Source organism: Corvus cornix, chromosome 5 (assembly GCF_000738735.6).
Source record: "Corvus cornix cornix isolate S_Up_H32 chromosome 5, ASM73873v5, whole genome shotgun sequence".
NCBI lineage: Eukaryota > Metazoa > Chordata > Aves > Passeriformes > Corvidae > Corvus > Corvus cornix.
The window spans coordinates 5,154,158-5,167,126 of record NC_046335.1 but is presented as its reverse complement, the minus strand read 5'-3'; the positions used below and the strand labels follow the sequence as shown (position 1 = coordinate 5,167,126).

Sequence of the window (12,969 nt, the reverse complement as noted above, 5' to 3'; positions counted from 1 at the left end):
CAGAACTTTTTCAGGACATATATGAGTGCCTTTTTCAGAGGTACACAGGATGGCCAATGGCACTTGAAGATCTATTAAAAAGCCTGTATGTGTTAAGGGTTTAGTTGTTGGAAGGGGAAAGGGGCCAGGGGTCTGTTTAGAAACAAAGTTACTTATTTTTTTTTAAATGATCCACCTTCTACTCTGCTTTCCAGGTACTTGTCCAACTCTGCCTCTCTTTTCACCGCCTCTGGTGATACCTTTGGTGCATTCGGAAAACAGATCAATATCACACTCATGTTGTCTCGACTTCCCTGGTGGAAAAGAAAAAATTATTTGAGAAATGTATATACACCAGGCTAAACACACATCAAAGCATTTTAAACACAGAAATTCACAAATCATATGGCATCAGAATCCAACTTTCACTATTATGGATTAATATTATCATTAGAACTAATCTCCCTGTACCCCTTACAGAATTCCAGGCCCATTCATTCAGTACAATTCTTAAGTCTCTGTTTTTTCCTCTTTTATGGTGTGAAGACTACATGGAGCCAGTCACAGACAGTCCATTGTCTTCTAAAAACTGACATTAGTAAAGAGTGATGTATAATTACAAAGTTATGTTCCATCTTGTTTTAAGCACCATCCAATCATTTTGGGAAAACAGCCGAATGGGTGAACAAAACCATCACTGCTTAAAAGCACTAAGCAGGAAGGTGCTGAATTCAGACAGTGCTTCCACCTAAAATCACAGCTATTAGTTTTTTTCTTCCCCTTTTCATTTAAAACAAGAAAAGTTACAAGTGAGAGAATTTGTTAGAAGACCAGTTGTAAAGTACCCAAGTCTATGCAAAAAATGTTAACATTTAAAACTCCAACTAAAGAGAACCCCAATACCTGAATATGTTAAAATACAAACACATTCTGCTTATGCAGAGTAACTGTTTGGTCTACTTTCAATACTCCTGTGCTTTGGCCTACAAACATGCATCCACAGGCTTAAATTTTAACACTAATTAAATCCACTGATGTCAGCGAGATCAAGAACAAACCAGTGGGCAAAACAAGAGTATATGTGTGTATGGGGAGGTGCTGACAGTTGGCTCCTGCAAAGCTTAAAGCATCCACAAGCCACTGTTCCTTTCCACTTATTTGTTTTTAGGATTATCCAACAAAGATAGTAAACAAAAATATAACCATTATCAATCTGCCAAGGTGATGGAAAGCAATTACAATTTTCCAGATGGGAAACAATGATCCTGTTAGCCATGTGGGAAGAGCAAGGATGTTGTCTTGTTTCTTTAGAAAAAAGTTGGCTTTTTTACACTATGACTTCCAGTTTGCCTTTTCAAAATAAGTATCAAGCTATGAAACTCAGTAACTGCATCACATTGCAACTTATTATTACAAAGTAGAAGTTAATGCAGACAAAGTTACATAGTTTTGTTAAACCAAATAGCCTCATCTTCTTCTACTTAAGCTGGTTTCAGAGCTGTTATCACACAATAGTGAATAAGAAATACAGTAATTAAACCAAAATAAAAACGTAGGAAGCCAGGTCTTCAAAATATGAAGTCAAGGTTCATTGATTCTACATTTATCTTGGTGTAAATGTGACAGTAATGTTACCACTATGTGCCCAAGAAAGCAGGGGAAGATTAGGAAGGGGAAATACTCTCTAGCCTGATTAAGTCTTAGGAGTTAAGGTTTTCTAAAGTATGTTATGAAACAGAAAAGGGTAGTTAGTGTCTTTAGCTCGCCCAAAAATTCCCATCAGCTTCTAGTTTTCCACTGATCACAATGTATCTGTACATGATTATAAACTCTTAATTAACCAAACCACACAGATAAACATTGTTTCTGTTGTGTGTTTGTTCCCCTTCTATCACCACTTTTGTGGGAAACACGGTCATCACTGTCAAAGTCATGTTACCATAAACCATGGGATACTTAGAGACTGGAATCAAACTTATTATTAACGTCTTCATAAACTTCAAATAGTGAAAACACAGTAAACTCCTTCTCTCAAGTCTGGCTACCTTGTACAAGCAGGTGTCAACTATCTCATTGCAAACTTTCTCAAGGTCATCAGTGACTTCAAGTCTGGATCTTACAAAGTCACACAGCTCTTCATTTCCCATAACATCCCAGATACCATCGCAAGCCAGGATGATGAACTGATCATCTTCTTCTGATCTCTCAATTTCATAAACTTCAGGCTCGGGTGAGACCAGCTGTTCTGTGGGACCTTTCCCATGGACACATTTGTAATCAAAGTCCCCAAGTGCCCTTGAAACAGCAAGGGAGCCATTCACACGCTGAATCATTACGGAGCCACCTGCATTCTGTATACGCTCCTTCTCCAGTGGATTACTTGGTTTGTGATCCTGTGTGAAGAAGTGAACCTTCCTGTTTCGACAGAGCAAACCTCTCGAGTCTCCACAGTTGATGAAGTACGTGTGTTGGGGAGAAATCATGACACCCACAGCTGTTGACCCACTTCTATCTGCACCATGCTTCTTCTCGGAGATGACTCTCATGTGTTCATCAATTTGCAGAAAACCTGTTCTGATGCCGCTCTTTACACTTTCCACAGATGGTGGCCCATCTGGCCCTTTAAAATCCTGGTTGCTTGTGATGTGATCTAATAAATGCTCACAGCAGTACTTGGCAACCTGTGATCCAGCGTGCCCATCATAGACAGCAAAAAACGACCACCCATCAAGTCCATTTGGCAAACCAATCACAGCCGTGTGTGCATCCTCCATTTCCACGCGCCAGCCTTGCATACTGCTCAGACCGTAACGCAGCCCATTCCCCTGCCCCTGGGCATTATGCTTCTCCATCTTTGGCTTGTCTAAAAATGCTCCCATGATGATTTTCCTTCAGTTCTACAAAGGAAAAAAACAAAAGGGTTATTACGATATTTCTTAAACATCTCATTTAAAAATCCTGTCTAATGGCACAAGTAATGTTAAGATGACCAAAATACACAGCTATAAAGCTGGTTTTTCTGTGTCTCCAGTCAAATTTGCATTGCTTTCATCTAATTTAAACAAGGACACTACTACTAGCTCAACTGCACTTTTCATATTTTTGTATTTTCAGCTGTTTTACTTGAAAAATTTATATTCACTGTCATTCATGGTTCTGACAAAAGCCTCTAATGGAACTATGTAGAAACCACTTTCAAAGAGGACTTGTTAACTGGCACACATCTGAATGGATGTTCCCTGCAACTACTGAGCCATGAAAGAGTTCAATGTTTCCAGGACAGTGGCATTCCCTAGATCCCTACCTGCTGGACACAATTTCTTGCTAACACTGCTTTTCTGGTAGTCAAGGGGAAATGAAAGCAAACTGATTAGGTTTTCTTTCAGGAAGGGAGTTTCAGGGTTTTTTGGGTTTGGTTGTTATTTGTTGTTTTTTTAAACAGATAAATTATCTGAATGACCAAGAGGATGCCAGAGTCTGCATAAAGGAAAAAACAACGCTGGATTAACTAGGAGCAGGACTGGAAAGGAACAGAGCAGCTGTCCCTTTAGGCAGCAGTAAGCCATTAGTTTGGCTCAGCCATCTTGTAAAAGCTCATCCTTAAATTTTCGGTTAAATTACACAGCAGCTTCTCAGATGTCTGTGCTGCAGATTTACTTAAAACCCTCATGTATTCATGCCTCACTAAAAGATAACTGCCCCTGACAAGTCTGAGGAAATCTGTTTGGAAATAAAATCACAGCACTGTAAATTCCTGTGTGAATTGAGATTAAAGCCAGACCCATACACTGCACACCCTCTCCTCCTTCATCTCCTCCTTGGGATGTGATGCAGCAAATATTCATGCTTAAGAGAATAAGAGTTATATTTGCAGGCAGTGTAAACTGACTGGTTTATCTTCATGGTTTTCACACCCTAACCATCCAACCCACCCTTCTAATCCACATCAGTTTATTTGTGCATTCATTATTAAAAAATCATACAAAATAGGTCACACATTTTACATACTTGCAAATTATGCCTTGAGAAGCATCAAAGAGTCTGCAAATCACTGTTATACAATACAAGGTAATGGAACAAAACTATGAGCTTTTCTATTTGAAGACTGTGGACAAAAACTAGCTGTGAAAAGCACCTCAGAAACAGACTTTACCTGAGGCCCCAACTAACAGCTGCACTAGCAGAAAAACAGTACATCAGGGGTTCTAGGAATGTTTAACGTGACCATGGAATGTATTTAACCAGTTTTCTAAGTGACAACATCACATTTTTACAACATGCTTTTATTGCAATACAGCATCAGCCGTTAGTGACACCATATATCCAACAAAGCTCTTCACACTGTCTCTTCCAGACACTATCAACCTTTCTAAAACATCTGTGTTAGAATAAACAGTCAAGAAATGTTTATATTTGATCTCATCACAACAGTGATTCAAATGTGAGGCACGGGGACTGGTTATGCACTCCCTAGCTCACATGCTTTGTTAACAAAAACAAAACACATACTTCAGCTGTATGGGGATGGCAGCAGCAATTCACCTCTGCTTCCTCTCACCCCAAACCCAGCTCTGGAGCTCTGTCTCTTCTCAAGTGAACACAAAATATTGATGCCCAAGCAAGCTGTAACTAACCAACGAAACAGAGTGTGCACAGTGTGTGTCTTGTGTCCCAAACACATGTAGGAGGTTCACATTACTGAAGTTGCTAGGAAAAAAATATGACTTAAGACTTTTTTATTTTCACATGCCACTCTGATGAAGTCAGAGTGATCAAAATAATTACAGAATGCTGCTATAAATCATATGGGGAATTATTTTCCTGAATAATACTTTTTATTCATTCTATGATAGCAGCAGAGTTGAACACTGAATGTTCTTTTTGTTGAGGAGATTATTAAACAGAAGGCAGATATTCAACTTTTTCACCTTAATTTAGAGCTCAAAAAGCAGAAACTTCCCCAGCAAATATATTTTTGTGAGGTATTTGACATTATTGCTGTGTTTAAAACAAAACAGAAAAATATTAAGAACAGGATACAGTTACAGTGACCACAAACACTGTTGAAACATGAACTAAAAAGGGCCATTTTTCTTCTAATCTCTCACCTTACTATGTACACAACATTCAGAGTTGTGCTTTGTAAACTGTTCGTCCTGCTCAGTAGTTTATCATGTAAATTAGAAATACATACAGTTTGTGTGAAGTTCTAACAACAACTACAGAACTGCTAGCACACCTCCAAAGTTAATAAATCACTCTCCATTTAAATACCAAACTGCCTTATCCCTCTCCAGAAGGCAACCTGAAAGCTGGTGGTCCTTTAAGCTAAGATTTGTATGTGACATGTTGACTCAGGATTCTTCAGGGGTAAGAGTTGCCCACCGTGGATGTGAATACAGCTGGGCAGAAGGAAAACCACAATGTGGTCATGGAACAACTCCCTCAGAAATTGCCCACAGCCCACAGCATGAAGTGATCACCCTCTGAAAACTGCAATAACAGACTGCAGTTGTTCTCCTGCCACACTCCAGCTAACCAGACTTCCACCAAAACAGCAGTATAAACCTGTAGGAGAATAGGCCTGGTTTACAAAATCCTCACTTTATCTGCAAAAAAAAGCATCGTTTACTTGTAGATAGGATGAATGTGCCAGACATTTAGGTTTTTCCAGAATTTCAATTCTCATTCAGAAAAACTTCAGTTAAAACTGACCAATCTCTGAATTCTGATGAATTGGAGACTACCTGCTACTTCTCCCCCCATACCCTTTGTCTTACATTACAATGTAAGATGTAACCGTAAGTATGTGTTCTATCACCAGCTGCTAAAACCAGGTGGGGCAGTGTTCTTTATCTCTTCCCTGACACATCCCTGATAACTCCCTCCGGAAGGGTATCTTCTGTTAATGGACCATCAAGCCTTACTGCATGACTCATAAAATTACATCATCCCATTGTGAGATGCCCTGCCCAGGGGGAGGAAACAAGCATTCCTACCTGGATATAATCTGAGGTTTGGAACTCCACAGTAAGCCCTTACCTACTGGATTCCCAGAGGACGAGAGCTACATAATCACCACTGGACCTTCAGAGGAACACCAGACCCTTCTACAGGGTCAGCTCTTTGACAGAACCATTTCTATCACTTCAAAGAGGGTGCAGCCACCCCTTAATGGGACTGTGACTGCCACCACCCTGCCCGGCAGGGTGTCAGGTCCTATCCTGACTCTGTCAGGTTAAGCCAGTGTTTCTGTATTATTGCCTTGTTATATATACTAGTAAAGAACTGTTATTCCTATTTCTTATATCTTTGCCTGAAAGCCCCTTAATTTCAAAATTATAATAATTTGGAGAGAAGGGGGTTACATTTTCCATTCCAAGGGAGGCTCCTGCCTTCCTTAGCGGACACTTGTCTTTCAAACCAAGACACCCTTATGTGTAGTTAAAACCTGAAGAATTTAAAGTCTTAGCTATTAATAAAAATATCTTGGTTTTACAAGAAGGGATGGACACAGACAGAGAAATGCTGACATAAGAAAGCCAAGCCTCCTTCCTACTAAAAATACCTTTTAGACCTGTTTTTGAGTCCGTATCTACGGAATCATCTTCCACAGACCAGTGTCTACCTAAATTATGAGCACATTTGTCATTCTTTGATGAGGTGCTTTGTGCACTACAGTGATTGAGTTGGATGACACCTTCGGTTAGCATATAACTCTGTATGCAAATCTGATTAACCTATAGCAGTGCAACTGCCCAAATTACAGCACGACTTCGTTATGTAAAAACACAGACCCAGAACAGACTGCATGCAATGTGTGCAATACATAAAACAGATCCTGAACATGGCTTAACTCAGCCTCTCTTTATGTCTTTAGTAATCTTTCTTAACAGGAGACCTCATTTTATGACCTTTATTCTCCACATAATTTTACTATCTTAACCCAGTCACACATTTCTACAATCATCTCAGAAAACTGCAGTCTCAAGGCAGGAGACAGAACCAGTCCTCTGCTTTGAAAGCCTCAACTTTTGGGATGCTTCAGTGATGCACATATGTACTGAAGGAGACAGACATTCTCTCTCTTCCTATTAAAGGCAAAGTAAGAGAAAAGGCCCTTCAATCATTAAATTTAGTGGCAAACATACACCATCCATTGTTTTTTTTTTTCTTAGAGAAGTACCATTCTGAACAGTACTGTAAGGGTGGTGCCTTGTAAAAAGATCAGAGGTACAACATTTTCTTCAGAAATGGTGACTCTCACACATCATCTGATGCTACAACTGCACAGCAATCAGCCAAGGAAACTTCAATTTTAATCTAAGATGATTCTTGGATCACCACTTCCGTATCAGTGACTTCCATTAGTTTTAGGTCCGAAAAGAGAAGAGCTTTCTGCAACCAAAGTTTCTGGATTTTGGCTCTTAAAAACAGAGAGGCATCTGAAGAAAACTAGATGTGAAAATGGACCCCTGTGAACAGAAATGAACATGCAGGGGATGCATCTCTGCATCTACAAGTGCATTTTAACCATGATTTCTGAAGCACTGATTTTGTGGAGGTCAAACTGAAGGACAGCCTCTCCAGCAAGTGCACAGAAAACTCAAGTTGTGGTTTGCAGATGGAAAAGTAAGAATACTGTACAGGGCCTAGAAAAATCAACACAAATAACAAGATCTTGGATAAAACACAAGAGTGCCAAAATTCAAAGGACTGCAGCATTAGAAACAAAACTGAAATAAAGAATGGAGCATGCCAAAGAGTCAGTAGCTAAAGTCCTTGAAAGTAGATGCAACTGCAGAACAGAGTGGCAAAGAAAAGGAGGGTAATTAGTATACCAGGCCATGGACAACCATGGACAACCACAGATACATCACTGGAATGCATGAAATCTCTTTGCCCCTTCATTTGTTCCTCAAATTGTGCTATCCAGGCAGCACAACTGTAATGCTTTCTGCTATACAGGAAAATAAATTTTACTGTTTTGCTATTTGCTTGTTCATTTGCCACAAGGTTCAAGCGAAGATAAGCCCTAAATTGTTCACAAAGGACAGTTAATGCAATTCCACATAACCCTACAGAAACACAAATTCATTTTTCCAAGGAATTTGGACAAAGATCTGATCGTTTTGTCCAAGAAAACTAACCACCCCCATCTGAAACTTTCAGTTGAACAATATGTAAATTAATAATCCTTTATAAACAATGTTCAAGTTGTATTCCTTCCGCTAGGATAAGCTGCTTATATGAACAACACTGAAGTCACAGGCACTTGTTCTAACTAAGCTGAGAAATATTGCCACACTCCAATTTCCTTGAACAATTCTCTCAGTGACATTACACCCTGTGTGCTGTAATGAGGACCATACAGAAAGATTACAACCTTTACTTGAACTACAGGACACAAAGCAAGTCACCAAATTATACAGACTGCTACTGACTAGAAAAAGGGCATTTATTCACTTCAACTCCAGCCCGATCCGCAGTACTTTTCCCTCTGCCTTAAGCAGGCTGGATGAAGTAGCCAGACAGCATGTAATTGTGCAAACGTGGAAACATTTTCAGAAGTTACAGCCTGCTGAATGAAAAACTGACAGTACATACTGGATGCCCCAAATCAATTAATTTCAACAAACAACATGTCAGAGAACATCCCAGGGATCGGAAGAATGACTAAAATAAAACAGAACACGCAGATGAGGAGACACAATTACACCACAGTCATGGGCTGAATGAAGTCATGAAAAAGCCTCCTGCCAGTGAAACGATTTAAAAACTATTGGAGGCTATATGATTGAGTTCTGGCACTCACGGTTTGAAACATCAATAAAACACTAAAAAATTACAGTTGATGTTTCTGGATATGTACTTTCAGACACAGGAACACATGGCCTGTATTTATGAAAAAGAACTATTTATGAAAAAGAAGTAAAAGAAATAAAATACAGACGTGGGACTATTTCAATAAACAGACTAACACACCATTTCCCCACCAGAACATTTGCTTCTTGAGGATGCAGCTGTAGTCTGTGTTACATTTCAGTAGACAACTGCAAAAGGAAGATCATAAGAAACTACCCATAGGGGTAAGAAAATTTCTAATAACATTAAGAACTTTTGGTTTAGGAGAGATGTAGCAGGTATGGCTTGTGGCAGACAAAAAAACCTCAGAAAACAAAAAACCCAGAGGAAGCAAGTTAATAACTCTGTGTGTATGAGGGAAAGTATGAACTGTTCCAAACTTCCTCAACTTACCCTCCCTCTCTCCCACTAATTAATATGCAACAGTGATGGCTATTACAGCTTCACAGCACAGGAGAAAATACTAAATCACTGCACCTCTGATACAAACACCTATGAGCTCTGACCTCTTAGTAGCTGGTCCACAGGCACCGCCATTTCACTGATCTAAGTTGTTTGGAGAGTTGTTTTTTTTTTTTAAACATAACTTCTACTTAAAATCCCTTCTCCCTGCTAGGAGCTGACAGCCTTTCCAAATGCCTCCCTGTACTAAGCAGCAAAATATTTTATCCCACGTGGTGTGTATAGCAGGGCAGGTAGGATTTAGGAGAGGATTATTAAAGCCTTCTGGAACACAGAAGGTAACCATTTCTAAGTTAACACCCTCCCTCCAACAACATGTTTCAGCTTCTTCTTAAAACATTATTTTCTGCTCCTACCTACCTTTCCTGCAGACAACTAAACCTGTTCCAAGGTTAAATGAGAAGCTTCTCAGTATGAGTGTATTTTGGCTGAGGTTCAAGCTCTCTCCAGCAGAGACATGTGTAATCTGATTTTTGCAAAAGGAAGCCCTGGACACTGAAAAAGATAATTCACCTGGAACAAACTGTTCCTTCAGAAGTTTGAAAGATGGTGATGTAGCTTCAAGAATTCTTTATGGGGTTAATTTTGCAATATGGTCTGTTATGGAAGAAACGAAGTTCTTTCCAGAATCACCAAGACTGCTGCTGGGAATGAAAAATCACTACACTGATTCTGAGAGGAGATACAACTTGCATCCACAAGTGACAGTCACTCATCAGGATCCTAACATGACTGGCACCCTCAGAACATGATTAAGCAAGTTTTTATTGGCCAAGACAGAATTCTTGCTTCTTTCTAAATATCTGTACTACAAATTAGAAGTGGGAAAGCGTAAGAGAAAAAAACACAGCAGCATCAAAACATGAGCAGCCCAATCGCTATGAAAAACTATGTAGACAACCAAAATGGCACTAACAAGAACTATGAAAATCAATGAGATAGCTCTGCATAAATTCATGTGCTGCTGTCTGAACAGTGTGAGAATGAAAACACCAAGGTCCTTGCTTGAAAGCATTAATAAGCAGAAAACATGCCCATGCTGGTGCTAAGTTCAGAATAACTTTCTGATTATACTTCATTTTCCAAAACTTTCTTACTTAGAAGTGTTGGAATATAAACAAAAGACACCCATTTTAGACACAAAGCTTAGACAACTGCTTTGTTAACAGCGCAGAAATTCCTGCAGGCTCCAGCCAAAATTCAGAGCCCCCTTGAAGCAACTGTAAAAAAGAACCGGAAGATCCAAGGAAGCTGCAGTCTGTGTAGACAGAATTTTGGAGAAAGAAAGGCCTTGCTTCAGTTTATATATCAATGACATGCAGTAAGATTCAATTTTTTTAAAAGAGCAAGGCAAGCAAGTGAATTTAAGGATTCCAAGCAAGCTGCTCATGACAGGAGTACACCCTGCTACACAGCCATTCCAACAGAACTACATACAGCAATACGTTCACCACAAAGAAAACAAGGGTGGAAAGGAAACAGAAAGAGACAACCCAGAAGAATGGAATTATAGTAAGTCATAGAAGTTGAATTACAATTTTTTCCAGTATTTGTAATACCATGAGTGCTCTGCCACTGCCATTTCTCATCATAATAGATCATTACCCCACTTCTAAACATTGTGGACCTAACTGAAAACTCCTACTTGAGTACGAGCCACTTACAGTGCAAGAATTGAACAAATCTGAACAGATCAAATATTTCAAATAATAGCTAAAACCTCCCTTTTCTCTAAATTTCTTCTTTTTTTTCTCTCTCATCTACAGCTTGAAGCCTCAATATCTTCGTACACTGTCAGTTTTACCAGCCAAACAATACCTAGCACAAAAAAAGATTCACAGAAGAATGTTTTCTTTAAAGGAAGGCTCACATCATTCCACTGCCATTTCTGCGTCAAAGGAAAAAACCAAACAAAAAGCATTTACTTTATCTATCAAGTTCAACTAAACATATTCAGAAAAATCAAGACAGAATTGGAGTCCTAGGCCATCCTGCCCCCATCCAAAAGAGTGAAGATATGGGGTAAAGAGCCTCTAGACTAGAATGGCTTTTGTCCAGGATTGTTCTGCTTGTTCAAATGCAACTGGAGCAAAGTCAAGCTACTGCTGCAATTTGTCAGTGTTTTAGCTAAGTGTTAAAATAAACCAAGAAAAAGATGCTCCATGGAAAAAGGTCCTGATGGGATTATTCACTGAGATTTCAAAAACAAAGGGAGGCTCGAATAAGAATAATTTAAAAAACAACAAAGCAGCAAATGCATTAACTGAACTATTCCTGAAATATGGGGAAAAAATTACATTCACACAGTTCAGGAAACTGCCACTTTTTTTACAGTTGATATTGTTTGTTGCCTGTGGTAATGTGTACAAATTCTTACAGAACCCCACCATCCCTCTGTTGTATTGTTTCACTGATAACTTCACCGCAAACATCTTAAAAATTTAGTTAATATGGTCCTATACAATTCAAGAAAACTGAACACATGGAATCATCCCTCTATCTGATCTTCTATTTTTCCTCTTTGTACTTCTAGTTGCTCACCAACTTATTATTTAAAGCTTTCAAACTTCAGATTTTCCTAACTTCTACAAGAAGCATCAGCCAACTGTTTATGGTTTGTCTTATGAGCAATTTATTTTATCAATACGGCAGAATGACACCCAAGTGAAAATAAAGTTTATACAGATAGAGCTTGGGAGTAAAATAAAAATAAACTATTTAGAGAAAACACAACCGGTATGTGTGTGCCCAGTAATTAGAAGATGATGTTTGCATGAAGGCCCCAAAACTTCCTGTTTAGTCAAGCACTCAATATTATGAAATAATACACAAGTAATTTCCCAGACCCTTCACTTTACATGAAAACATTTGTGGGGTTCTAATCTCAGCAACATTAACGCTATTCTGGTGAGGATATAGGAAAAGTAGCATACAGGATAGACTTGAAACCTGATGACTACACCTGGGAATAAAATGGCAATAAAATAGGAAATGTTCTGAAGTTACAGCTATAACCTGGCTTTGCTTGCAAGGAAATGACATCAAAACTATGCCAGAAGCACATTAAGACCTGGAAGTCAAATCCTCAATGCTTAGGAAAAGCTGGAGTTTGTTCATTTGTATACACACAGAGATTTTATTTACAAAACTATTTTGCCCTCACGTCCCCAGCATTCCTATCTCATTAGAAGATCAAGGACAGAGGATGACTGCTGCAATAAAGCAGATTTTTTGCCCAAGACTACATAAAAATACAAAAAAGAAACCAATGGAAAAAACAACCCTATTGTTTTTAGCCTTTTATGCAGACAGAAACTTTCAGGACAGAAGGCTTTCCTCTGAGGGGCACACTGATTGCCAAGTTCGCTTCTATCACTACCAGCAGAGAGGTGATTTGCCCATGATAAACAAGGCAGTAAAGGTGCTCCCCTCAGTCCAAACCAGAGTTCATGACAGCTCTAAACATTCTGGTCACTCAATGAGGACATTGTTGAATTCACCTGTTCTTCAAAAATCAAAGCAGTGCTAATGCCAGCATTTCCTAAGCTTATGGAGTCTTGATCTGCAGCCTCAGAATGGCTCATTACAGAGTGGCAGCAGTTGATTTTTAACAAGGGTCTGTCCAAATACTTACTGTAATTGACTGAGGGAACCAGAAAATTA

General features: G+C 39.0%; 1 protein-coding gene across 5 annotated transcripts in view; it reads right to left on the bottom strand.

Annotated features, from left to right (window-relative positions):
- Nucleotides 1–12,969, bottom strand: part of PPM1A (protein phosphatase, Mg2+/Mn2+ dependent 1A) — a 35,501-nt gene that overhangs the window by 17,779 nt on the left and 4,753 nt on the right. For all 5 annotated transcript variants that reach the window (XM_039553423.1, XM_039553422.1, XM_039553424.1 and 2 more), the window contains 2 exons: nucleotides 2,025–2,876; nucleotides 176–293 (listed from right to left, as the gene is read on the bottom strand). In XM_039553423.1, the coding sequence (XP_039409357.1) occupies nucleotides 176–293; nucleotides 2,025–2,858 (952 nt within the window). In that variant the 5' untranslated portion in view covers nucleotides 2,859–2,876. The remainder of the gene's footprint in view (nucleotides 1–175; nucleotides 294–2,024; nucleotides 2,877–12,969) is intronic.